This window comes from Anopheles ziemanni, chromosome 2 (assembly GCF_943734765.1).
Source record: "Anopheles ziemanni chromosome 2, idAnoZiCoDA_A2_x.2, whole genome shotgun sequence".
Classification (NCBI taxonomy): domain Eukaryota; kingdom Metazoa; phylum Arthropoda; class Insecta; order Diptera; family Culicidae; genus Anopheles; species Anopheles ziemanni.
Window position 1 is genome coordinate 93,184,745 of NC_080705.1, and position 23,547 is coordinate 93,208,291.

Below are 23,547 nucleotides of genomic sequence, written 5' to 3' on the forward strand. Positions count from 1 at the left end.
GTACTTTTTATCTCATTTTCTTCGCATCAGCTCGTCAACTTCCTTCCTTCACAATGAGTACAAGGAGATAAATGAGGAAAAATCTACGTCTGCCGATTTCTTCCCGGACGGATATGATCCTGTACATTCGTCAAATGAGATGAAAGTGTAGCGAACGATGGAACGTTTCTCAAATTGACGCCAACACAACAACGCACAACGCAAACCGGCGGAAGGACAGAGTTTTCGTTTGACACTTTTTCAGGGAACAACGAAAACCAAGAAGTAGTTCGGGTAAAAGCACAAGAGAAGGAAAACCCCCTCCTAATTCGCAGCGGATCGCAATTGACACAAAATGCAAGAGAACAGCGTTACGGTAGTTCCAGTATCGGGCGTAACGGCATCCGGGCTGGGCAGTGCGGTGGTGGCCGGGGGTACCAGCGGAATCATCGGCAACACGGTCAACACCAACAACACCAGTAGCAACAGCAGCAGCACCAGCAGTAATAGCAATGGCAGCAGCGGCAACACCAATAGCAACAACGGACCTCCTGGCAGTGGGCCAGTAGTACCGTCGACGGCGGCAGGCTCCGGCGGCGGCGCGACCACGATCTCACCACATGGCCTCAGTGACATCGACCAGGCGCAGTTCGAGGCCGACAAGCGGGCGGTTTACAAGTGAGTCTGTAGGGAAAGCCGCTCGAACGCTGGCCATTTTGTGGAGTTTGCAGCGCCTACAACAAGAATCACACAGCGAAGTGGACAGTTATTTAAAGCCAAACAACGAAAACATCAAAGCTGCTCTCGTCAATAATGTTGGCTCATTTTTGGGACCGTGCGGCTTAACATCAAAGAACAAACCTCCACCGATTGGAGCAGGTCGATTTATTTAAAACTGCTTAAGAGCAGCAACCCCCAAGCGAATGCGTATGAAATGGTTGCGTTTTTAGACAATTTGAGCAATTTTGTTCCCCATTCATTCATCGTTCGATCGCGCTTCTTCGCATGATGAATGAGCCCCCTCGATGAAGTAGAGTGTGCCGTGGCCTCTCGAGAAAACATCCATCGAGACGCCCACGCGGCGAGTAGAGAAACGACTTATTAGCTGACCGATGAGTTATTTTAAAGACGGAACGTCGTTAGGAAGATTTGGCAATGGATTTCGGGCACCAGCAACGGGGGACGGATGCGCATACGTTAGTCGATGCTCACGTCGGTCAAGAATGTTCATCGAGAAAAATATCTTAAAGAAGCACACCACCCCACCAAACGAAATGGGGTAGAAATCGAACGCAACTTCGAATTGTCAGACAAACCTCTGTGTGGCGTTTGCGATGGTGGTGGTCCAGTTAAATTTTCCCTTTTGCAGCTCTCTCTCGTCGGCGGTTAGGTTTGTGGAGCGCACATATGGTTTTCTGTGCAAATGCATCTGGAAGACGTGATCTCCGCTTCCCGGGGCATGTAACTCACATTTTCTTTTACCCCCCCGTGAAGTGGAAACGAAGCTGTTGTGTGTGGCCGTACGTGGCGCTACCGACCGAGCAAGGAATGCAAGAAGAGAGTGGGCCCGGAAAACGAGCATTGAAAGATGCGCTTTTCCTCTGCATTCAAATCAGCAGTCTTTTTTCACGAAGTGGCTCGATTTGCATACAATCCAACCGAGCCAACCTTAGGGCGCGCGGCGCGGGGAGTCAGGAAGGGGAATGGACTACCGTTTGCACCACTTGGGAACATTGTTGTTGGTTGGCGAATGGGCACGCAGGAACGAGCTAGATACGAATTTCCACCTCGCCGCACATCGGCGTCTCGCTGTCCGGTCGAAGCGAAATCGAAGCGATAAAGAAATTTCCAATGCAAAATAGAACCGGAGAGAGAGAGCAAAAAAAAAAATGGCAAAATGCAAAATGTCCTGTTGTCAGTCACAAATGGATCTTCCCAGACTCTGGTGCATCCTTTATGCGCGCCCCACCGCACAGGGACAGAAGGATAATCGGCATCTTCGACATTGTCACGAACTGATCTGAAAGTGGAGAATATGGCGGACACGAATGGTGGAACTCTGCTAGAAGTAATGCTTTTATTACGAGCGAAATGCGAAGTTCTGGGCGGTTGTTGAGATGCGCTACGACATCGGTTTGGCCAGAGACCTCTTGCTGTAGATGTTTGTAAAAAAGGAAAGTTCTAATACGTTGTCTATCTTCTTCATTTTTCCCGCGGTGGACCTCGCTAGACATCCACTGTTTTCCCTGCTGGCACTGCTGCTGGAGAAATGTGAGCAGGCAACACAAGGCTACATTCCCTCCTCGTCTTCCGCATCGAGTCCGAACGGGTCCACCAACAACGGTACCGGCGATGGAGACAGTTTCTCCCGCGACATTCAGGTAAAGGAATCGGCTAGCAGGAACCTTCCGACTACAAATATTAAACCATCTCTGCGCCTACTTCTCCTTTTTTCGACAGGCCTTTGTACAGCTACTAGAGAAGGAAAAGCGTCCACTGCTGACGAACAACAGCGAGCTGGATGGGCTTATGATAAAGGCACTGCAGGTCCTGCGAATACACCTGCTCGAGCTGGAAAAGGTGCAGGAGCTGTGTCGGGACTTTTGCACGCGCTACATTGCCTGCCTCCGGAGCAAAATGCAGTCGGAGAACCTGCTCCGCTCGGACTACGCCCTGGAGCACAACAACAACCTGTCGAACTCGAACAGCCCTATCAACAGTCCGGAGCAGGTTGGTTTCTATTGCGGTGCTTTTGCGAAGTCTGTGGGGATTTCAATGAAAACATATTCCCTATTTCATTCCCAACACAGGATCTCTCGGGGAGTGCACAAGGGTACTATCAGAACGCAGACTATCTGCAGGGAAGCGACACCAGCGAGTACAGCAATATGCAAGGTAAGAGTTCTTTCCAAATCTAGAGATTCGATTTTTCTGTTCTTTGGCTCGTGGTAGTAGTTCCAACTACTGTACTGTTCTATAATCTCCAAGGCAAACGAGATATGTTGAGCAGCGGACTTTGCAGTTCCGGCTCGCAACATCCTCTTCCATCGCCACAACCAGGATTGCTGCAAGAGCAATCGAATCCTTTACATCCTTTCCATCAACATCACCATCAAGTGCCATCCTCAGTCGCTACGTCCCTCGCAGATCTCCCCCATCCGGTGTCTCCAAATACATTGCTTCGTCCGTCCAGCGACCTGGTACCGGAAGAATCCGTCAACCTAGCAGCTTCCGTAGCACTCGGTTGTGGTGTTGCTATCCCGGGGCTTCCCAGTTTGGCAACGCTGGAAGCCGCCGGCCCTATGCTCGCCACTGCCGCAGCCGCTATGGCATTCCAGCACCAACAACATCAGCATCATCTGCATCAGCAGCAGCAGCAGCAACAGTATGAGCAAACCTTTGCCGGTACTACGCTCCCCGGTATGATCGGATGTCCGCCGGCGATCGCTCTTACCTCTCCGCTCGACGTGTACGCCGGGCAGCTTTCGCCCTGCGGTAGCTCCGATGAGCTCGACTCCGAGCTGGACTCACCGGACGGCGACGGAGATTCGTCCTCCGGGAAGCGCCAAAAACGGGGCATCCTCCCCAAGCATGCCACTAGCGTAATGCGGGCCTGGTTGTTTCAGCATCTAGTCGTTAGTATTTTTCCTTCAACGTGTATTTGCAATGTTTTCAACTAATGTTCATTTCCTCTTTCTTTTTTCTCTCTGCTTTCCTCTTTCCTAACCCCCTGAAACCGTCTGGCAAACCAGCATCCCTATCCTACTGAGGATGAGAAACGGGCCGTAGCAGCGCAAACCAACTTAACCTTGCTGCAGGTGAGTTTTACCATTTCCAAGGCCGTATTTAACACATCATCATTGACTCTTGTTTTCCATCGTTTGTCTTTCCCGCAGGTGAACAATTGGTTCATCAATGCTCGACGACGTATTTTGCTTCCGATGCTGGAGAATGCTTCCGATAACTCTGGCGAATAGGAGTTTCACCCCCGTTGTCTCGGAGAACAAAACCGCTCGAAGGATATTGCCAATGTCGATGTCGGCTGCGTTGAGCTCTTCCTGCATCACCAACTTTTGCGGCTTTCATCCCACAATCAAACCGTGGATCGAACGGATCGGCCTTCAATGCTTATCAATCCGAGCTAAAGGTAGACCCCTACCTATGGGAATAGTTTTACAAACAAAAACGGAAAACAAAAACCTGCCACGTGGTTACGCTGTGGCACTAAGGCGTTGTTCTGCAAACAATTGTTGTCCTATCGTATTGATTATGAAGCCCCCTACCCTGAAGGACGTGGTTTTTTTTAAAGTGTTTGCAAACACATGCACGGTGGAAACAAAGACTGATTGCATGGTAATGACTCGCAACAGCTGCTTCCTTGTGCCTCCAATCCTTCCAATCAACCAAACCAAACACAATTCCTAATCCTCCTACCCCGTTCCAAAGGGGGTCAGCTTTGTGGAGGGCGAGAAATTGCAGCAATCAATAGGTAAACAGTGCCATGCTTTGCAGTTCTGGATCCGAGCGAGAAGTGGTCAAAAAGGGTGGCCAACGCTTGTTCTCGTTGTGATTTGAATAGCGATGCAATTTATAAACAAATTGATCACCCCCCTCGGCAAAGGCGCCAACGACGATTGAAAGGACCATTCGTTGTTGAACAAGTGACTTTGGTCACACCACCGTCTACAGTTTTTTTTCCTGTGTTTTCTCGAATCGGAGTGTTATTAATTAACGCGAGTGCAAAGTGCTTGGTATCCTTTATTGGTTAATGCCATTAACTGGCTCATTTTCGTGGGACGAATTCGTGCGTGCCGATCGGCTATGATGAAGTCGGTGAATTGATTAATATTTATTACCTTCGTAATGAGCCACCGTAACAGTGAACTGAAGGATACGACGCTTTGGGCAAGCATCCAAACCCTCGGACGAGTGTTTGTTGTGGATTTTCATTTTTTCTCTCCTGCTATTTTTTGTGAGTGTTGGAAAGGTAACTTCCCCACTACCATACGTAACTCAATTAGGGGTGACGAAAAAAAACCCATGAAATCCCGGATAGTTCCTGGAAATCTGGAACTTGTTATGCGTGAACGCGGAAAAGATCCGTGTGTCCCACAAAACGTGGAATAGCAAATGAATTGTGCGTTAAAGTGGAGCTCGCAAACTGCAGCAGAAACGGAATGAAGAAAATAATCGGTGGCCGATTACATAAATAAATATCATTTGCATATATTTTAGGGGCCCTTGCGCGGAACGCGTGTTTGGTAACCCTGGTGAGGTGAAAATAATGCGCAAGGACAACACGTGCAGGTGAAAACTATTCTCAACAAACTCTAATGACGCTGATGGTAATTGAATGGCCACTGAGGGTTGGAAAAAAGGCTCGGAGAAACGGCGATGGTAATAGTAGATGGCAATATCCTTTACCAAAAAATGAAAAAAATATTGTATAGCGCTGGAAAGTGAAACCGTTCCGAGACGATTCTTCCTATACTACCGAATGATAGGATAAAATTAGAAAAAAAAACTGAATTCTAGATTTCTTCTAAGCCACACTTATTACTTCTTTAAAGTGATTGTACATGAAGATGGAAAGTTAAAGTTGTGGAGTGCAAGTAACGACGTAGGAACAAACTCAACAAAACAAAACCCAAGCCAAGTATACGTAGAAACTTTAAAATGATACGCAGCTATAACACAAATCGAAACGTTTTTTGTTTTATTTGGATAAGCAACAAACGAACAAAGTTACTTTTAAGTGTCATATGAGTTCTTTTCTAAGTTCAACAAAAGAAAAAACATACAACTGTGAAAGGATGAAACAAAGCAGATATACGTAACTAGCAAGTAAGAGCAAATTAGTTAAAAAACACACAAGAGATAATCTAAGAAAATTGAACTAGAAATCTAGGGACACCAGCTTACTCAAGAAAAGAAATACGTAAAACTGAAATACGTAAATTTTTTGCAAAAGCGCCGCCCTCCACTTGTTCCTGCTTGACTCACACTTACGGTCGGTCTTACCCGCTCCATCCGTTCTCTGGCCAGCATTGGCCAGGGGAGGGGAGAAGACCAGCGAACTAAAACTCAAACCGGCAGAGATGGGTATGAAATGGAAATCGATGCACGCTGCTATAAACGCGTAGAAGGACGTATGAAGTCTGTGATAATAGATTTATTTGATTTCCATATCGCCATTGAAACGAAATATTATGCTCTGAATGGAAACAGCAATGAAGACAAAAACATGTACCAGTAGTGTACGTGAATACCAATAGTAAATTAGGCGGCAAACTGAATGAGTGAACAGTGGTTTGAACTTGTCCCGCGGTTAGAACGCTTACACACCCGACATCGTTAAACTGTGTACATTGACCGATTTTCCTTCTGTGTTTCAACATACGTTTTGTTTAACTTAACAGCTTAAGTTGTAATACTAAAAGCGTTCGGTGTAGAAAAGAGAGTGCAACGGTGAAAAGTGCAACTAAAAAAAATCTTTCTTATACAATGATGATACGATGAACCTTAAGCTTAAATCAGAGCAAGGTACGATAAGATAAGTAAAGTAACTTGCATTGCAATAAGCAACTGAATCGCAACCAAACAGTCATCGAAGCAACTAAAGTATACCATATACGAAGTAAGCGACAAACGATAAAGTATACAAAAGAATCACAAAACTATGTTAAATTAAAATAATAGAGTTTTGAGGGAAGAAAAAACAAATACTTGCACAGTGAAAATAGCAAAAGAAAAGCAGGCCAACAAGTGTTACTCGTTTTTTTTTTTTTACTAGTGATACAACATACCAGTTTCAGTTTAGACCTACCAATACTCTTAGAAGAAAAGAAAACAAAAAAAAACTGAGTGGTTAATAAGTGTGAAAAGTGAAACTCAGTTGGCAAAACCCAAATACCATCGTTATTGCTGCGAAACTTGTATACGTAAAAAAGGAAACAAAGAACAAAGAATTCATATTGTGAGTGAGGCAAAACGACGTAATAATAGAAGGTAACAAATTTACGTTATTATTTTCTAACATTAACATATATCTACATACATATATATATTATATATACTCCTAGTAGTATAAGACTTTTACTACCATTTCCTAATACAAAGTAAGGGCAAAGGATGAGGGAAGAATTAAATCAGGGAAGGTGAAGGTAAAAATAAAGTCAATACACCATAGGAATGGAAACGTACACGGTGCCATCCTTCCTTCCTGCAGTGGTATACCATATGTTGCCGTGATTTCCGTGACCACATCCGGTTCTCCGTGGACCATGGATGGTTGTTAATTGCTTCCTGTAATAGAATTCGAGAGTTCCTTCGGGTAGTTTAACAAGTCCGGACCTTGTGCTACCTTACCGCCATTAAGAAAACAACTAAAGTATACAAAAGGATAAGGAGCGAATAATTCACAAAAGAGGCACCAAGTGGAATAAGAAGGACAAATCAATCGCTACAAACGACGCCGTCCTGGGTTATAGTAGCGGCATTTGACCAGGCAACGATAGGAAATATACTTGCGAAAGGTTTAGCTTCCAATCATGTTTTCCAATCAACCACTTTGGGGTCGTTCCGTCATTAACAGCGATGATCAGATTCTTCCAAAACAACAAGTTACCATATTTATAGTTCAGAGGGAAGAAATAGACAGAGTTCTTTTATTGTTAATTTCGTACGTTTCGTCCTTTTTGCGGACAGCTAGGCTTATATCTGGCTTTTCGTTTTCTGCTTGTAGTGAAATTTACTTTCGATTTTCAACCATTTCACGCTGGCATGCAATGAAGTATATCGCGTGACTCGAGCCACCAGCACGCAATGCAAGGACTTGTAATGAGTCCTTGAGACGCAACGTTTGGTATGTGTTGTTTTAATCCCATCCCACAACCTACAAGCTCTGGTTAGGTACGGTCACACGAGACGAACCTTTGATGGCGAACCTTTCGCACACTATTACAAACGAATGACAAAAAAAGGTTCGCCGAACCTTTTAGCGTTCACACGTAACGAATCTTTGATGTAGTTTCATTGATAGTTGGTAAGAATGAATCAAAGTAAGCATTGTAAACAAATGGGGAAATCGAACGGAACCTCAAAAAGGTTCGCGGCAAAGGTTCGTGCTATCCACCAAAATCGGTGAACCTTTTCTGCTCGAAAAAGGTTCGCGAATTCTGCTCGATTCACTAACACATTCAAGAAAAGGTTCGCCGAGCGTCCAAATTCGAGCAGGGTTCGTCTCGTGTGACCGTACCTGTTCATGTTGAAAGTGGTCGTATTGTATCCCTTTCTAAATTCTCAGCTGTTCGGGCCGATCGCGTGCCGGACACGTTGGGCGTTACGCTCCTGGGTTGAAAGCCCAAATGGAATTTAGCTCTAATTATATTTCTTCCGTGTACTGCCTTTAATTATCAACTGACCAAAGTCAATCATTTTCTCGTTAAGCCCTTCGGATTGTTTCTTTTTTTTTGCCAGGTTTTGATGGTTTTGTAATCCAAAATTTTAAAAAAGGATAGCATAACACTATAACGAAACAGCAAAGTCCGTGCCATTTAGAGAGAAAGAAGAAGAGATGCAATATACAAATTTACGAAAATATGTTTCGTAAATAGCGATTTTGTTCGTTTTTTTTATAAACACACAACTATTTTCAATCACAATTTAAGCGTTTTAAGCGTTTTACACCTCACCTAGCAACCCCGGCAGTGTACGTAGAACATCCAACAATGCTAGCCTACTGTATAGTATTTGATGTTGAATCGTCAAATCTCCAAATAGCAACACAAACGGGTTTAGTAAACAATTCGTGGCTTTCTAGGATCTATCAGAATGATAGCTAGCGTTTGTATGTTTGTAGTAGCGACGACCAGTTGAAAGGTACAGGATATAAGGTAGGCTAGCATTCTTGATGTTCTACGTACACTACCTGGGTTGCTAGGTGAGATGTAAAACGATGTAAATCTAGAGGCAAGTGAACGTTAAAAATCAATTTTTGACGAAAACCTTTTGCAATTTATTTTTTTGGTTAGCACATTAAAAACTGAAAAATACCATACACAAAATCGAGCAACTTGGCTTTGTCTTAATTTTAGAAAGCGAACACTAATTGCTTTGGACAGCAAACGCAACAACAGTAAAAACTACCTAAAATGATGTAAAATAGTTAAAATTAAAAAGGGAAGAGACCTGCCAATTCGGGAACGACGGTGCGGTGTTCTTTTATTGTTAATTTCGTACGTTTCGTCCTTTTTGCGGACAGCTAGGCTTATATCTGGCTTTTCGTTTTCTGCTTGTAGTGAAATTTACTTTCGATTTTCAACCATTTCACGCTGGCATGCAATGAAGTATATCGCGTGACTCGAGCCACCAGCACGCAATGCAAGGACTTGTAATGAGTCCTTGAGACGCAACGTTTGGTATGTGTTGTTTTAATCCCATCCCACAACCTACAAGCTCTGGTTCATGTTGAAAGTGGTCGTATTGTATCCCTTTCTAAATTCTCAGCTGTTCGGGCCGATCGCGTGCCGGACACGTTGGGCGTTACGCTCCTGGGTTGAAAGCCCAAATGGAATTTAGCTCTAATTATATTTCTTCCGTGTACTGCCTTTAATTATCAACTGACCAAAGTCAATCATTTTCTCGTTAAGCCCTTCGGATTGTTTCTTTTTTTTTGCCAGGTTTTGATGGTTTTGTAATCCAAAATTTTAAAAAAGGATAGCATAACACTATAACGAAACAGCAAAGTCCGTACCATTTAGAGAGAAAGAAGAAGAGATGCAATATACAAATTTACGAAAATATGTTTCGTAAATAGCGATTTTGTTCGTTTTTTTTATAAACACACAACTATTTTCAATCACAATTTAAGCGTTTTAAGCGTTTTACACCTCACCTAGCAACCCCGGCAGTGTACGTAGAACATCCAACAATGCTAGCCTACTGTATAGTATTTGATGTTGAATCGTCAAATCTCCAAATAGCAACACAAACGGGTTTAGTAAACAATTCGTGGCTTTCTAGGATCTATCAGAATGATAGCTAGCGTTTGTATGTTTGTAGTAGCGACGACCAGTTGAAAGGTACAGGATATAAGGTAGGCTAGCATTCTTGATGTTCTACGTACACTACCTGGGTTGCTAGGTGAGATGTAAAACGATGTAAATCTAGAGGCAAGTGAACGTTAAAAATCAATTTTTGACGAAAACCTTTTGCAATTTATTTTTTTGGTTAGCACATTAAAAACTGAAAAATACCATACACAAAATCGAACAACTTGGCTTTGTCTTAATTTTAGAAAGCGAACACTAATTGCTTTGGACAGCAAACGCAACAATAGTAAAAACTACCTAAAATGATGTAAAATAGTTAAAATTAAAAAAGGGAAGAGACCTGCCAATTCGGGAACGACGGTGCGGTGGTGTGGTGTGGATCGTTAGCGCAAACGAACAAGCAAATTATGCAGAATATACACACCCACAAAAGAAAATGTATACTAATATATATATTATTAATAAATTGAATGATTGATTGATTGAGGAAAGTAAAGAGGAAGACATCAAAGAGCACGTAACTGACTCTTAGCTAAAAAGAAAAAGGGAAAACAAACTTAAGCATCTCCCAGTGATGGGGGAGTGAAGCAGGGCGACAGGCTAAGAATAAATTACTTTAAAATTAACCCACTTTGAAGAAAAGTCGCACAAAAAAAACGAAAGAAATTAGTCACACAAAACACAGTTGCTTTTATTAATAGAAACGTTTTATTTGAACTACCAACGAACAGTCGCCTAGCCTAACTGGTTATACTGTGTCGGAAGTGCGTGGATAACGATTTTAAGATCGCGATTCGCGGGCCTGCGCAACTCCATGATGGCATGGGACAGCTGCATCGAGCAATCGGGGGATGCGCTCTGCGGAAGGGTGTTTATTTCCCGCTCGAAAATGTGTGCCAAGCCTTCGAGCAGTTCGATGAAGCCGAGCGATAGGGCCGCCCGCCGGATACGGTTCAGCTCCTTGTAGAAGTGTTGCGTCTTTTCCGGCAGCTTCTTCGCGTGCCGCAGCACCTTCTGGATGTCGGACTGCAGGCCGGCCTGGCGGATCCAGACGACGATGTTCTGCGAGTAGCTGCGCTTGTCCGCCTTGATCGGGAAGGAAGGGTTCTCGCCCGGCAGTGCGTCGTCGAGGGTTCCGAGGTAGCGAAGGTCACCCAACCATGGTACCACATCGTTACCGGGCGGCAGCACGTTCAGCATGAGGTTCCACTTTTTCTTCCCGTCCGCGTACGAGTAAATGAAGCCGTACCACGCGTCCCCTAGCAGAATGAGTGCGGCCATATTTTCCACCTTGAGCGCACCGTGCAGTAGCACGCAGACCGATTCCTCCATCCCGGCGACGCTATGCTGCTCGTCGGCGTGATGATGGTGCGCCGATTCACCGTCCGCTTTGCCGTAGAACGCTTTAATGTCCGTTTCAAGTCGCTCCTCGACCGTCGGCAGATTGCCCGCTCCATGTTTCCCACCCGACGACGGTCCCCCCTTTGCTTCGTCCGGATTCTGTGACGACGCTGTGTTCGGGCCGCTTCGAGGCAGTATCAGATGCCGACTGACCGACATCGGTGAGCCAATATCCGAAAGGCTAAGGAAACCACACACCTCCAACCGGCGAGACATAAGCTTCGTCGTTTCGGCACCCAGCACGTCCCGGGCGGTGTAAGGGAGTGGTGCCGGCCAGACGATGATGGGATCCTCAAGCCGGAAGTAGCCTCCACATCGCAATGTGGCTTCAAACTGGCGATAGTTGGTTTCGCACATCGTCTCAAACGCTTCCAGGGCGGATGCTTTCGTGAGCTGCGCCCGGAACGTGCCCGCCGTTCCATCGTCACATCCGTTGTCACCGGCGGAGACGGAATCGTCCATGGATGGCGCTTCGTCATGCCTCAGTCGCGGGATGAACAGCTGACCCTTCTGGCCACTGGAGTCCAGGAGCTGCTGGTAAAGCTTGGTGCCGCAGCGAAACGCAATGTCGGTGGCCATACTGCCCAAGCAAACGAACGACAGCTTGCTCGGGTAGGCGAATCCTACCCACTGATTGTCGGAGGGCTGTGGCGGAACGGGTACCACCACGCCGGCCCCCGTCGGGTCCTTGGCTCCCTCTGCTGTTGCTGCGGCCACTGCAGTGGCGCATGCGGCCTTATAGTTCTGGATGTTGATGATGGTGTTCTTCAGTGAACTCGGCCCCATACCGATTCCGCAGTCGGTGACGAAAATGATCTGGCAGTAGTTCTGGCTGCCCCAGTGCGACTTGAACGCGTTGTTCACCGCCACCAGGACGTTCTCCAGACTCGTCTTGTCGTAGTGCTCGATCTTGTGCAGCGCCTGCCGGATGGAGTCGTAGTCGCGCGTAAAATCCACCAACACTTCGTACAACGACGAATAGACGATCTATCGTTTTATCGAAAAACAAAAAAAATCAAATACAAATATGGGTTCGGTATGCCTCCTCTTTCGTAGACTTGGGCGACGCAATCTAAAACAGTTTGTGTTCGTTTTCGGTTGAAAGAGAGTTTCCGCAATGCCCGCAATTTCGATATCGAACGAAAATAAACACAGGGAGATTCGCGGCCAGTTCTTTCTAGCGATTGTGAGTTACACAGTTCGCGCTCTATCTTTCGCTTAAGCCACAACGACCACATTCTCGCCAAAACCCCCGGGTTTCTAAAGAAACAATTTTGATCAATGATTTGATGTACTTTAATGTCTGATAAAATTTATCAAGTTATTCCTAATTGGTTGGTCACGATGTGTTGTTTTTCTCGACTCGTCTTGCATTGTATGTGGGTGGTGGTGTTTCTTTTGTGTTTTCTTTTTGTTCTAAATGATGGACCAGGATACTAGAAGTATGTACATTTTACAGCATTACATTCTCGTCTAACATCATCGGTTTAGATCGAACGGAAATTCGAAACCAAGGAGGCTTTTTCTTTCACCTTCTCTCTTTCTCTTCCTCTATCTCTCGTTCTATCCTACCTATCTGTCACGCACGCACACAATTACTTCCGTTAAACTACTTGACCGCTTGCTGTGCTTCGCGCTTGGCGTTAACCAGATCAACCAGTTCCTTGACGCGCCGCATGCAATCCTTTTTCGTCCGGTTCGGTATACATTCCGCTATCCGGTCCCAACGATCCGGACCGCACGACACCGGGTACGTTTTGATGGCCTGCTCGAGCAGCGCTTGCTCTTCCTTGCTCCACACCCGGTTCGCCTCCTTTTCCTTTTTGCCTCCGGTTGTCGCAGCTGGTTTTCCTTCCGCTTCAGCGGTCACTGGTTTCTTGTCCGTGCTGGTTCCATTGACCAACGGAGCAGCAGCAGGTGGTGGCGTTTGCTGTTTGTCCTTTTGCTGCTGTTGTTTGTTATTGCGATTTTCTTTACCCTCTGTACCGTGTTCCGCACCGCCATGCTTCGCTCCACCGGTACCGTTCACCATGGGCTCCGGTTTCCCGCCACTGTTACCGTTCTGCTTGGCATTGGCCTTTGCCTTGTTGGCGGCCGCTTCGGCCTCCGCCTCCTTGGTGCTGATTTCGGAGTTGTCGATTATCTTGAGGTCCTTTTTCGTGCGCTCGAACGATTCGTACGCCTGCTGGTTCACCATGGTCTTAAGGTCACTCTTGGAAAAGTCGCCACTCTGCAGTTCCTTGGCCTTGCTGAGGATGTCTTTCGCGTAGAACTTTAAATCCCCCAGCCCGGTTCCGTGCTGATTCAGGTAGTTCGCTATCACGTCCCAGCGCGAGATCGTACCGGCCGGGAACAGATTGACAGCCTTGATCAGCAGTTGCACGTTGTCGTGCGACCACATGGCCTTCCGGTTGACCACCTTCAACCCGGTATTGTTAGGTATCGTCTCGCTCGACGCCGTCGTCCTCACCGTCGCCATTCGTTCCGCTTCCAGCTTCACCTCCAGCTCATCCAGTGCCTTCACAAACACATCGCGGCCACCCGCGACCAGCTCTTTGTTGAACTCCTGCAGCTCGAGCAGCTTGAAAGACTCGACCATTTTCTCGACACCCTCCAGATGCTTCAGGCGCTCCTTGTCGTCCTTAGCGTAGTAATCCTTGCCCTTGGCGGTGTCTCGTAGCAGTTTGCGTTCTTTTTTCAGTATCTTTTTCGTGCGCTCACGCTCGACCTGTATTAGCTCGATGCGCTTCTGTTCGGCTTCCTCCGCTTTAGCCTTGGCCGCGGCCGCTTCCTTAGCCACGCGCTCCTCCTCAGCCTTTTGCGCCTGGTAGGCGTTCTGTTTCGCACGCTTGGCTGCCAGCTTGCGTTCCTTTTCCTCCCGCTTGAAACGCACCACACGGGGATCGTTGTTGTACGCCAGATCGACGAGCGATCGAATGCGGGCCGATTCTTCCTTCTTGCGCTTCAGGCGGATCGCTTTGTTCTGCTTTTCGATCCAGCGCCGCTCCTCCCGATCCTGACCCTTTTCCTTGTCCTCCTCGTCAAGGTAGCTATACTCACGCCAACTCTGAAAGCTGTACCAGAAGTCGTAGAAATCGTCAACCCGCTCGCGGGGCGTATTGTCATCACCCAGCTGTGGCGCTTCCTTGCGCGATTCGTTCCAGCGTGCGTTACGCTTGAAAACGTCACGTAGCGAGCCGTAGAAATCTTTCTCAACCTCCGACTGCGTCGGGAGCGTGTCGTCAAACTCCGGATCGATCGAATCGAAGGCGCGCCGGTTCTTGAGCGTGCCCAGCGTTTCGTACGCCATCGTGATGCAGTGGAAGTAGTCATCGTCCTGCTTTACTTCCTCACCTAAGCCTTTCCGCTTGTCCGGGTGATGTTTCAATACTATCTTTCGGTATGCACGCTTAATGTCCTCGTCGGTCGCAGTAAACCTATGGAAGGAGATTGTAATGAATCACATGAACACAAACAAAGAAGCGCAGCGTGATGACAACACTCACCTCATACGCTTCAGACCAAGTACGGCATAGTGGTCCTGATTTTTCCAATCCTTCGGATCTAAACTTTTTAGGTAATCGATATCGACGGAAAACAGCTCCTCGAACAGTGCCTCAGGGTCCACAACTGCCGTGGTTGCCGGGTCCGGCAGTTGGCCGGAAGCGATCAGTTCATCCTTCGTCGGAGGACACGTCGGGTGGATCGGTTGCGTTTCGTGCAGGTACTGCAAGTATTCGACACCGTCGCTCCATTTCGCTCCAATGGTGCTGCGACGCACGTCGTAATTTGTTCGCAAGGCAACGGTTAGCACGGAAGGCGAGGGTCGTTTGCTGCTGTCACTGGCTGCCATGGTTGATGCGTGCGTTTGGGTTCTTTTTCTTCACGCTCTTTATGTAACACCTGGGCCAAGCTTGGCTCGTGCTGTCGCTTGTTTCACGTCCCCCGAAACCCCTTCCTCAACTATTTTCACAGCCGCAATTCGATGGTACCGATCGGCACCCTAACCTCAAACACGTGGAAGGAACGGACCGAGGTGGAAGGCGACACTTCTCACACTGTGCACAGCAGCGACGGTAAAACAAAGTCCACTGTTCATTGCCTCCCGGAAAACAGGGAAAATCACTTTCACTCGTGTGCCGTGCTGACGAAGACTTATTATTTTTCCGATCCCGCAATTATCAGAAGCATACTTCTTACTGCAAGACCAGCACACACGGTCTCGACCGACGGAATTTCGACGTTTGACACAGATGCCGAGCAGCTCTACGGTCTTCGGAGCGCAAATATCTTCTTCTTTCTTCCTTCTTGCTCTCGCCTGTCTGTCTTTTGACAGTTCGCACGTTTGCCAGGGCTGCCAACATGAGCAGATGGTTCTGCGCGCCAAACAGATGATTTCGATCGTTCGCTCGAAACGGGATGTCAATGCTAAGCCTTTACCTTTAAGCTCTCGAACCCTATTCTAAAACGAATGCTTTCACCGTCCTTCTTCTTCGTGTTCTTCACCTTGCACTTTCTCTCTTTCAATCGAAAACAAACCTCCGATAAATGAATGTAAACAAACGTTTCAGGATACTGATTTTCGGTACTTACCAGCGATACGAATTCCAATTTGGCATGTTTGGTTAGGTAGTCAAGAATGTAATTTATACCCTTCACCGCCACCTGATGGTATGTGAGGGTATTTTCCGAAGCTCCGCCATCTCCGCTGGTACCGGCGGTCTTTGATTGGTGTGGAATGGGACGTGTCATCGACAATGAAACGTCCAGGGCAATAACAGTCGGCATCGCAGGACAACAATACTACTTTCGAAGCAATTAAATATGGGGAAGTTTTGCTAGTGGAAATGAAACAAAAATTGGTAGCTATGTTTTGTGGCAAACAATCCTTCGCAGAAGCGGTTTAGTCGACTGACAGCTGTCATAGTTTCTGGGAAAACTGTCAATAAGCTTGGGTTTTTTAAGCGTCCCTGGTGTTGAGCTTCATTTCGGATCTGTTTGGAAATCTGTTGAGGAAATATCGCCCAAGTGTGGTAATTCAAATTGAAATATTTCAATAACAACAATATCAAGTACACACAATTGGATCTTATCTTCCTCGGCGTAACCGTAGGCTGTTCCGGGCTCACCGCATCCATTCGATAACAATGTCCGACTCGAAGAAGGATTCGAGCAACAAAAGCCAAACTAGGGTGATCAAACAAAAACGTAAGAACCCGCACCCGGTACGGCAGTATTTCAAGTACGAGAGCAGCACGCAGCAACGATGCCGCTTCTGCAACTGGATAACGCGCGAGAACGCCACCCGCATGGTCAAACATATAGCGTATCAGTGCGCAAGCACTTCCAATTCGGTGCGTTTGGCCATGCAACGTTGCGTTCAGGAAGCAAAGGATCGGGAGAGCAATTCTTCCTTCACCGAACACAATAAGAAGGACATCCACAGTCTGTTCAATTCGATTGACATGGACAAACGGCAGTGTTTGTTCTGCGGCTGGACAACGAGATTGAACTTGACGCGAATGCGACACCACATCATATCCGTCTGCAAGGAAGTGCCGGCGGAAACGCGCAATCGCTTCATTAAAGTTGATACAGGCGAAGATTACAGCTCGTTCAGTATCATCAACGTTGATCTGGACGATCGCAAAGGGTTTGAAATTGTTAGCAGCAAATCGTTGCAGAATGTTATAAATACCGATATGAACGATCGTGAACGGTTTGAAGTTGTTACTAGCAAAGCGCTGTCGAAGCTGGATACTAGTATGGACGAAATGTCGAACGATAACGATGAGGCCAGGAACCAGGATGAGAGTGACACGGCCGATTCATATTACGTTTACGGAGAGTTTGAAACTGAACCCGATCAACAGCAGGAACTGGAGACCATCAAACAGGAAGCGCCTCAGCATCATGTCATAGCGGAAGTCATTGTGGGTAATGGAGCAGATGGCGAGGAATACGAGGAGCAGGAGCAAGAGTTGATGGATGACGCTGAAGAAAATGACGAGCCGTTGGAACCATCCCAGATTGAGTTTCTTGATATCGACCAGCGAGAGTGCCATTGGTGTCAGTCAACACTTTCAGAATATAAGGCGGAGTATGTGACGGATGGAAAAGTATTTTGTTCTCTCGAATGCAAGATTCTTGAAGACATCAACAACAGACCAAAAACCAAGGAGCCTGAAAAGATGCGGAACGTAGCAAACACTCGAACTTATAGTAAGATAATCATGACGCAGGAACGATCCGCTGAAGCAACGCCTTGCAGGAAGAAACCGACCCAACCACCTACCGATGATCAAACGAAAGTCAAGAATGCTTTGCCTGTAAGCACCTTTTCCAAACCATTGCAACCGATAGTAGGGCCAGATGCTAAGACCCTAACTTCTGTAAAAGTACAGAATAAAATTGAACCCGCAAAGATGATACAATCGAAAGTCGTGCAACCAAAAGCCATCTTTACAACGAGTAGAGTATACCGCAGAGCGTCGCTACATGAGGCCCAGAAGCAGGTATGTCTGTTTATTTGTAATGCATCTTTTGATTATATAGAACAAGCGGTTAGGGGGTGACAAATTAACACACATAATTCATTGCTGCGCTTTCCCGATGAGACGGCGAAAGTCTACCCATCTTGGCCGGTTTGAAGCAGACGCAGAGCCTTCTGGAGATTATCGATCGATGTTTTCAAATCCTCGAAGTTAAGAGCACTTTCCGCCCATCGACAGTATTTCTGGGCCTTTGTGATCTGATCCGGTCGCAGTTGTATGCCGGCCGCATTGACGAGTCGCTCGGGTCCTCCACCCCCGGTCGCGCTGGGGTCGCCCATGTACGGTTTAAAGCCTCCAGGTGATTTTTCCGGTTCACTTGGTGGCGACGGAGCCTTCACGTGACTGAATGGGTCAGTGGTGGTGAAGTTTGTGGGTCCTGCCGGAGGCGGTTTAAAGTCGACCGCTGGCGGTTGAAATCCTACCGCAGGTGGATTTCCATGAGGAGTATTGCTTGGTCCGGGCTGTGGTTCTGCGTCCGGTACTGCCGGAGTGAATTCCTGGTCGAACTCTTTATCCTCGTCGGTAGCCATGGGACCGGGGACGGGAGTTTCACCATTCTTGAGACAGTTGTGGATGTAAGATGCCTTCCATTTGGCGTACTTGCGGTTCTGTGTTACCTCCTCCGTGAGGTCGCCGAAGGTCTGACACACGTCGTAGATCATACCCGCGGTGTAGAATGCTTTGACGACGTTTTTACCGAAATTGCTCGCCCGATCCTGCTTGTCCGCGTACAAGAACAGCTTTAGTGCGTAGTTTTCCAGGTACGCCTGTGCGGCCACATCGTTCGTGATGGATTCGTTGTCGGTCATCTGGTGCTTGGTCTTCTCAAGCCAATCCATAATGGCCAGCAGTAGTGTTCGTTCTTCTGTGCCCTGGTTGGCGATCTTCAGTCCCAACTGAAGCCCGTAGAGGCGACACCAGTAGGCGACTATCGGGTCGCGATTATCATGCTCCTGGGCCGTCTTCAGATAGTGCTGTATCGGTCGCATTAGCGGCGGTACGGGAGGGAAATTTACAGCCATTGCGGTTGATTTTCACGATGTAAAACACACCGCACTCTGCACTATTGAACAAATCTTTTCGCCTGTTTCGCTGCTCACAACAAACGATGACTAATTGCGACTTGACGTTTGCTTCGACGAAAGGAAAACTGTTATGACAGCCCTAGGCTGCTTTGTTTACAAATTATCGAAGCAAGCCATTTCGTTCGATGGCAGCCATTTTTGGTTCACCCTTTGCGTTCCGTAAACATTCCCGGTTTCAACTTCGCGGCGTTTTGTAGTGCTCTCTTGCTCTTTCAAGCGACTTGGAGGCTTTATCACATTTTGAGCCCTTTCTTGCCGTAGGTGTGACACGTTTCATTACCCACGAAGTGTTGGCAGTGATAAGTGATAGCGACACCGCACCGGTTGATCGAAAAGACGGAGGCTCGTGCCACCAGTATCAAAATTGTCACCGCATGTTGCGATTGTAGACGATAGAGTTAGGGAAACTGTACGCGTGGCGGCTTGTTAAAACGGCGTGACACTTGAGTGTTTGAAAAGCGACGTCGGAAAAACCGACGGAAAAAGAATCCATTCCCAACTGAAGACGGCAACATGAAGAGACTATCTAACGCATGGTCGTTTGGCATTGCCTGTTGCTCACTGTTGTTCCTTTTTGCCATCGCCATCCAGCAAAGTGCAGCCGCCGTCGGCGACGAAGGTTCCTGCCATTCTTTCGGTGGAGGACACGTCTATCCACAGGAAGCTCCCCGTTTCGTAGACCACAAGCTGCAGTACACGAAGGCCGTCATTTCACGCCCCGCTCCCGAGTTCGAGGCCACGGCAGTTGTGGATGGGGCGTTCAAGAAGATAAAACTATCCGACTACCGTGGAAAGTATCTGGTGTTCTTCTTCTACCCGCTCGATTTCACCTTCGTCTGCCCGACGGAAATTCTTGCCTTTTCGGACCGTGTAAAGGAGTTCAAGAAGCTGAATGCGGAGGTGATTGCGGCCAGCATCGACTCCCACTTTACCCATCTAGCATGGATTAATACGCCCCGCAAAGAAGGAGGACTCGGACAGATTAACATTCCACTGGTGAGCGACATCACACACAGCATCGCCAAGGATTATGGCGTCTACCTGGATGATCTTGGACACACGCTTCGGTAATTATTTGTCTCCCCTTCAAACCCAGCGTAGGTTATTAATGTATTTCACTCTTTTTTTACAGCGGTCTGTTCATCATCGACGATCGTGGCGTTCTGCGACAAATAACCATGAATGATCTTCCGGTCGGTCGATCGGTTGATGAAACGCTCCGGTTAGTACAAGCATTCCAGTACACGGATAAGCATGGCGAAGTATGCCCCGCTGGATGGAAACCTGGCCAAGATACGGTACGCAGGCGAATGAAAATAATACGAGTCACAGGGCGGGACTAATCGTTAATTGTAAACTTAATCTTTTTCAGATTGTCCCGAACCCGGAGGCAAAGATAAAATATTTTGAGAAGAACCACTAAAACCGTGCCAAGGATGGAGTCGTTTTAAAATTGATTTAATATGGTTAACTTGTGTATGTTCATTGGCAAAATAAAAATTTCAAATTACACTTAAATACATATAGAAATCTGGTTGCATTTATTTTTTATGAAATCTTTCGACGATGGATTTTTGTGTTTATTTTTCTGCTTTCCGGAATGGATCTACATTTGCAGAGCCTTGCGAATCCAAACATCAACTGACATTTACGGTGAACTGTCAGTTTTACGCGCTCAAACCGTTGTTTTCGTCGATCGGTCCAAACCTGGACGGATGCTCGGTAGCGCAGGCATTTCAAGTGCTGAAAAAATCTCCGTTTACCGCAGTTATCGGTTCGAAAACGTTTTAAATACCCACCAACATGAAGTGCCAAATCCCAGAGATATCGTGGCATAACCGTGACCCGGTGCTGAGTGTCGATATTCAACCGAAAAGTGCTAACGATCGCGACCCCAAGTATCGGCTCGCATCTGGCGGTACGGATTCCCATGTGTTGGTAAGTTGTTTTTGATAAGTTGTGCTGTGCTAAAAAAACAGCGGTGTTTGCCAAATGAAAAAAAAAGCAATTTAATGCAACGATGCAATCTTTAACAGATCTGGTATATGACACAAAACCCGGAATGTGGTACAATCACGTTAGATCTGGCGGCCGATCTCACCAGGCATCAGCGAGCGGTAAACGCTGTACGCTGGTCCCCTTCCGGAGAGCTTCTGGCATCGGCGGACGATGAAAGTGTAATCTTCATTTGGAAACAGAAAGGAGAAACCGAAATCGTCAATATACTTGGTAATGCCCTGGGTGAAATAGTGTTTTCCGCGAATCCCTTAACGTTATAGTTATTATTTTTCTTTCATCATCAAGATACGGTCGACGAGCAGGACAAGGAAACGTGGCTTACGCTGAAGATCTTGCGTGGCCACATGGAAGACGTGTACGATCTTTCCTGGTCTGCCAACTCACTGTTCCTCGCCAGCGGCTCGGTGGACAACACGGCCATAGTGTGGGATGTGATGCGTGGAAAGAGCCAGGCCATCCTGCACGACCACAAGGGCTTTGTGCAGGGTGTCGCCTGGGATCCGAAGGACAAGTACCTGGCCACCTTAAGCACGGACCGTTATTTTCGTGTGTTTGACATCCAAACGAAGCGAGTAATTGCGAGGTGCAACAAATGTACGCTACCCGTACCCAAAACACACCCGCTGCGTGATAAAACGGTTCGCTTGTTTCACGATGATACGTTGCAAACGTTTTTCCGCCGCCTGAGCTTTAGCCCAGATGGAAACTTGGTCGTTTGTCCGTCCGGTGTGGCCGAGGTCGAGGGTGTACCGAAGCCGCTAAATACCACCTACATTTTCACGAGGAACTCCTTTCGGCAGTAAGTCATTTGCGAATGTACCACTACGTTAGAGGAGGAAATTTACGTTTTTGGTTTGCTTTCTAGACCTGCGATAACGTTACCTTCACCGGATCAGTACACGGTCGCCGTTCGCTTCTGCCCAGTGTTTTTTGAGCTCCATCCGTATCCGGAAAACAAGCCACCTACAATACCGCTGCCGTATCGGATGATATTTGCCCTGGCGACTAAGAGCTCCGTCTATCTGTACGACACGCAGCAAAAGGCACCGTTTGCGCTCATATCCAACATTCACTACACGCGTCTAACCGACCTGTCCTGGTCGTCGGATGGGAAGATTCTCATCGTTTCCAGTACGGACGGGTTTTGTTCGTTGATTTTCTTCGCCGATGACGAGTTGGGCAAGGTGTACGATGGCTCGACGAACAGCAACCCAGCGGAGAGCTCTTCGGCCGGAACGAAAGAAAAAACCCCTCCGAAAACATCATCAAATTGTGTGGATAAAGTCGTGCCTTCACGGAAGAATGGCAACGAAAAGGAAAAAGTGGCTCAACCGATCGCATTCAGACGGAAGACCAAACCGCCGGCGGAAAACAATCAGGCAACAGTAGTCGCATCGGCCGTCACGCCAGAAGCCGGGCCATCGGTTCAACCCGAACCCGCCAGTACAGGTGGCGGTGTGGAGTATATAATCGAAAAGGATAAAATCATAAGCAGCGCGGAAAAGTTCGAGAGTCCGTCAAAAAAGGATCGGCCTGTTACACCGATCGCCGTACGGCGTCATCCACGGACGCCATCGGATACGGCGTCGAACGACTCGCATCCGTCCCCAGCGGCAGCCCCACAACCTTCAGCTTCGTCGTCGTCGGCGGCAGCGGCGGCGGCGGGCTCATCGGTTGGGAAGAAAGCGGCGAAACCGATCGCCATTCGACGGCACCCGCGTGCGCTCACCGTTGATCCGGTGAAGCCATCGGTCGAGCCGACCGCCGAAGAAGACGCGAACGATACGTGGCCCATAGATCAACCGAAACCGGTGGCCAAACAGCAACAGGCAAAGCTACAACCACCTTCCGACACCTTTCAAATGGAAGTAGACCAAACGGAGGACATAATGTTGGTGGTTGTGTCGGATGATGATGATGATATCGGGCTGAAACAGCAAGAAGCGGAGGAAACGAAGGAACCGGCCAATAGTGGGGACATCACCGTGGAAACTGCCGGCTCACCGAAGACTCCCCGACGGGTCGAATTCCGGACCATATCGACACCCAAATCGAAGAAGAAAATTTTATAAACGAGACCACTAGATAGTTAGTAGTAGTATTCTTTTCCGTCATGATTGTGTATAGCGCTATTTAGTCTATTTAAGCCGTGTGGAGTTTTGTAATAAAAATATGACCTATTAAGAAAAAAGTTAACAGATCGACGATTTTAGAAAACCTCGATCGTTTAGTTCATCGAACCGGTTAACCGGTCCCTTCACGGATGCCGATGTTCGTGTCCCGGTTCATTCTCTGTCTCAAAAACTTGAAAAACTAGAAAAGATGGACAAAATTTAATAAAATACTTTCCACAAAGTTGCGAATCTTTAAAAGATCTATCATTTGAGGGGTCATTCGTCATAACTCAGAACTAAAAAGAGAACTGGCTATTTTCGGTACTTCTCGCAAGTGGAACCC

The 23,547-nt window shown here is 47.2% G+C and overlaps 6 protein-coding genes across 7 annotated transcripts; 3 read left to right on the top strand and 3 right to left on the bottom strand.

Annotated features, from left to right (window-relative positions):
• Positions 1-211: 211 nt before the first annotated feature.
• Positions 212-3,956, top strand: LOC131281346 (homeobox protein unc-62-like). Its single transcript, XM_058310671.1, has 7 exons — positions 212-657; positions 2,210-2,360; positions 2,440-2,709; positions 2,790-2,874; positions 2,968-3,614; positions 3,732-3,797; positions 3,876-3,956. The coding sequence occupies exons 1-7, from the start codon at positions 335-337 to the stop codon at positions 3,954-3,956; spliced, it is 1,623 nt and encodes a 540-aa protein (XP_058166654.1). The 5' UTR covers positions 212-334.
• A 6,810-nt stretch (positions 3,957-10,766) lies between these two features.
• LOC131282636 (integrator complex subunit 14) lies at positions 10,767-16,228 on the bottom strand. Its single transcript, XM_058312156.1, has 2 exons — positions 16,026-16,228; positions 10,767-12,419 (listed from the first exon to the last, which is right to left on the bottom strand). The coding sequence occupies exons 1-2, from the start codon at positions 16,218-16,220 to the stop codon at positions 10,767-10,769; spliced, it is 1,848 nt and encodes a 615-aa protein (XP_058168139.1). The 5' UTR covers positions 16,221-16,228.
• LOC131282635 (dnaJ homolog subfamily C member 2) lies at positions 12,526-15,712 on the bottom strand. Of its 2 annotated transcripts, XM_058312155.1 has the most exons (3): positions 14,939-15,712; positions 13,431-14,869; positions 12,526-13,301 (listed from the first exon to the last, which is right to left on the bottom strand). In XM_058312155.1, the coding sequence occupies exons 1-3, from the start codon at positions 15,283-15,285 to the stop codon at positions 13,042-13,044; spliced, it is 2,046 nt and encodes a 681-aa protein (XP_058168138.1). In that variant the 5' UTR covers positions 15,286-15,712; the 3' UTR covers positions 12,526-13,041. The 2 variants fall into 2 exon arrangements, with proteins under 2 accessions (XP_058168138.1, XP_058168137.1); XM_058312154.1 differs by having other exon boundaries at positions 12,529-14,869; positions 14,939-15,710.
• A 170-nt stretch (positions 16,229-16,398) lies between the features above and the next one.
• Positions 16,399-20,584, top strand: LOC131294781 (uncharacterized). The gene is made up of 5 exons (XM_058322825.1): positions 16,399-16,465; positions 16,546-17,963; positions 19,520-20,138; positions 20,204-20,369; positions 20,444-20,584. Exons 2-5 carry the CDS (start codon positions 16,580-16,582, stop codon positions 20,492-20,494), a joined length of 2,220 nt encoding a protein of 739 aa, XP_058178808.1. The 5' UTR covers positions 16,399-16,465; positions 16,546-16,579; the 3' UTR covers positions 20,495-20,584.
• Positions 17,907-19,090, bottom strand: LOC131287055 (vacuolar protein sorting-associated protein VTA1 homolog). The gene has a single exon (XM_058316074.1). The coding sequence runs from the start codon at positions 19,006-19,008 to the stop codon at positions 18,061-18,063; it is 948 nt and encodes a 315-aa protein (XP_058172057.1). The 5' UTR covers positions 19,009-19,090; the 3' UTR covers positions 17,907-18,060.
• A 198-nt stretch (positions 20,585-20,782) lies between the features above and the next one.
• On the top strand, positions 20,783-23,286 carry LOC131282326 (chromatin assembly factor 1 subunit B). Its single transcript, XM_058311757.1, has 4 exons — positions 20,783-21,009; positions 21,108-21,300; positions 21,376-21,889; positions 21,956-23,286. Exons 1-4 carry the CDS (start codon positions 20,875-20,877, stop codon positions 23,160-23,162), a joined length of 2,049 nt encoding a protein of 682 aa, XP_058167740.1. The 5' UTR covers positions 20,783-20,874; the 3' UTR covers positions 23,163-23,286.
• Positions 23,287-23,547: the final 261 nt, after the last annotated feature.

Coding starts and splice junctions, on each gene's coding strand:
- LOC131281346 (XM_058310671.1), top strand. CDS start 335: ATGCAAGAGAACAGCGTTACGGTAGTTCCAGTATCGGGCGTAACGGCA. Junction 2,361..2,439: donor GTTTCTCCCGCGACATTCAG/GTAAAGGAATCG, acceptor TTTTTTCGACAG/GCCTTTGTACAGCTACTAGA. Junction 2,710..2,789: donor CTATCAACAGTCCGGAGCAG/GTTGGTTTCTAT, acceptor TTCCCAACACAG/GATCTCTCGGGGAGTGCACA.
- LOC131282635 (XM_058312154.1), bottom strand. CDS start 15,285: ATGGCAGCCAGTGACAGCAGCAAACGACCCTCGCCTTCCGTGCTAACC. Junction 14,870..14,938: donor CTTGGTCTGAAGCGTATGAG/GTGAGTGTTGTC, acceptor CTCCTTCCATAG/GTTTACTGCGACCGACGAGG.
- LOC131282636 (XM_058312156.1), bottom strand. CDS start 16,220: ATGCCGACTGTTATTGCCCTGGACGTTTCATTGTCGATGACACGTCCC. Junction 12,420..16,025: donor AATTGGAATTCGTATCGCTG/GTAAGTACCGAA, acceptor ATAAAACGATAG/ATCGTCTATTCGTCGTTGTA.
- LOC131294781 (XM_058322825.1), top strand. CDS start 16,580: ATGTCCGACTCGAAGAAGGATTCGAGCAACAAAAGCCAAACTAGGGTG. Junction 17,964..19,519: donor GCAGGTATGTCTGTTTATTT/GTAATGCATCTT, acceptor GTGACACTTGAG/TGTTTGAAAAGCGACGTCGG. Junction 20,139..20,203: donor GATCTTGGACACACGCTTCG/GTAATTATTTGT, acceptor CTTTTTTTACAG/CGGTCTGTTCATCATCGACG.
- LOC131287055 (XM_058316074.1), bottom strand. CDS start 19,008: ATGGCTGTAAATTTCCCTCCCGTACCGCCGCTAATGCGACCGATACAG.
- LOC131282326 (XM_058311757.1), top strand. CDS start 20,875: ATGAAGTGCCAAATCCCAGAGATATCGTGGCATAACCGTGACCCGGTG. Junction 21,010..21,107: donor GTACGGATTCCCATGTGTTG/GTAAGTTGTTTT, acceptor AATCTTTAACAG/ATCTGGTATATGACACAAAA. Junction 21,301..21,375: donor CGAAATCGTCAATATACTTG/GTAATGCCCTGG, acceptor TTCATCATCAAG/ATACGGTCGACGAGCAGGAC.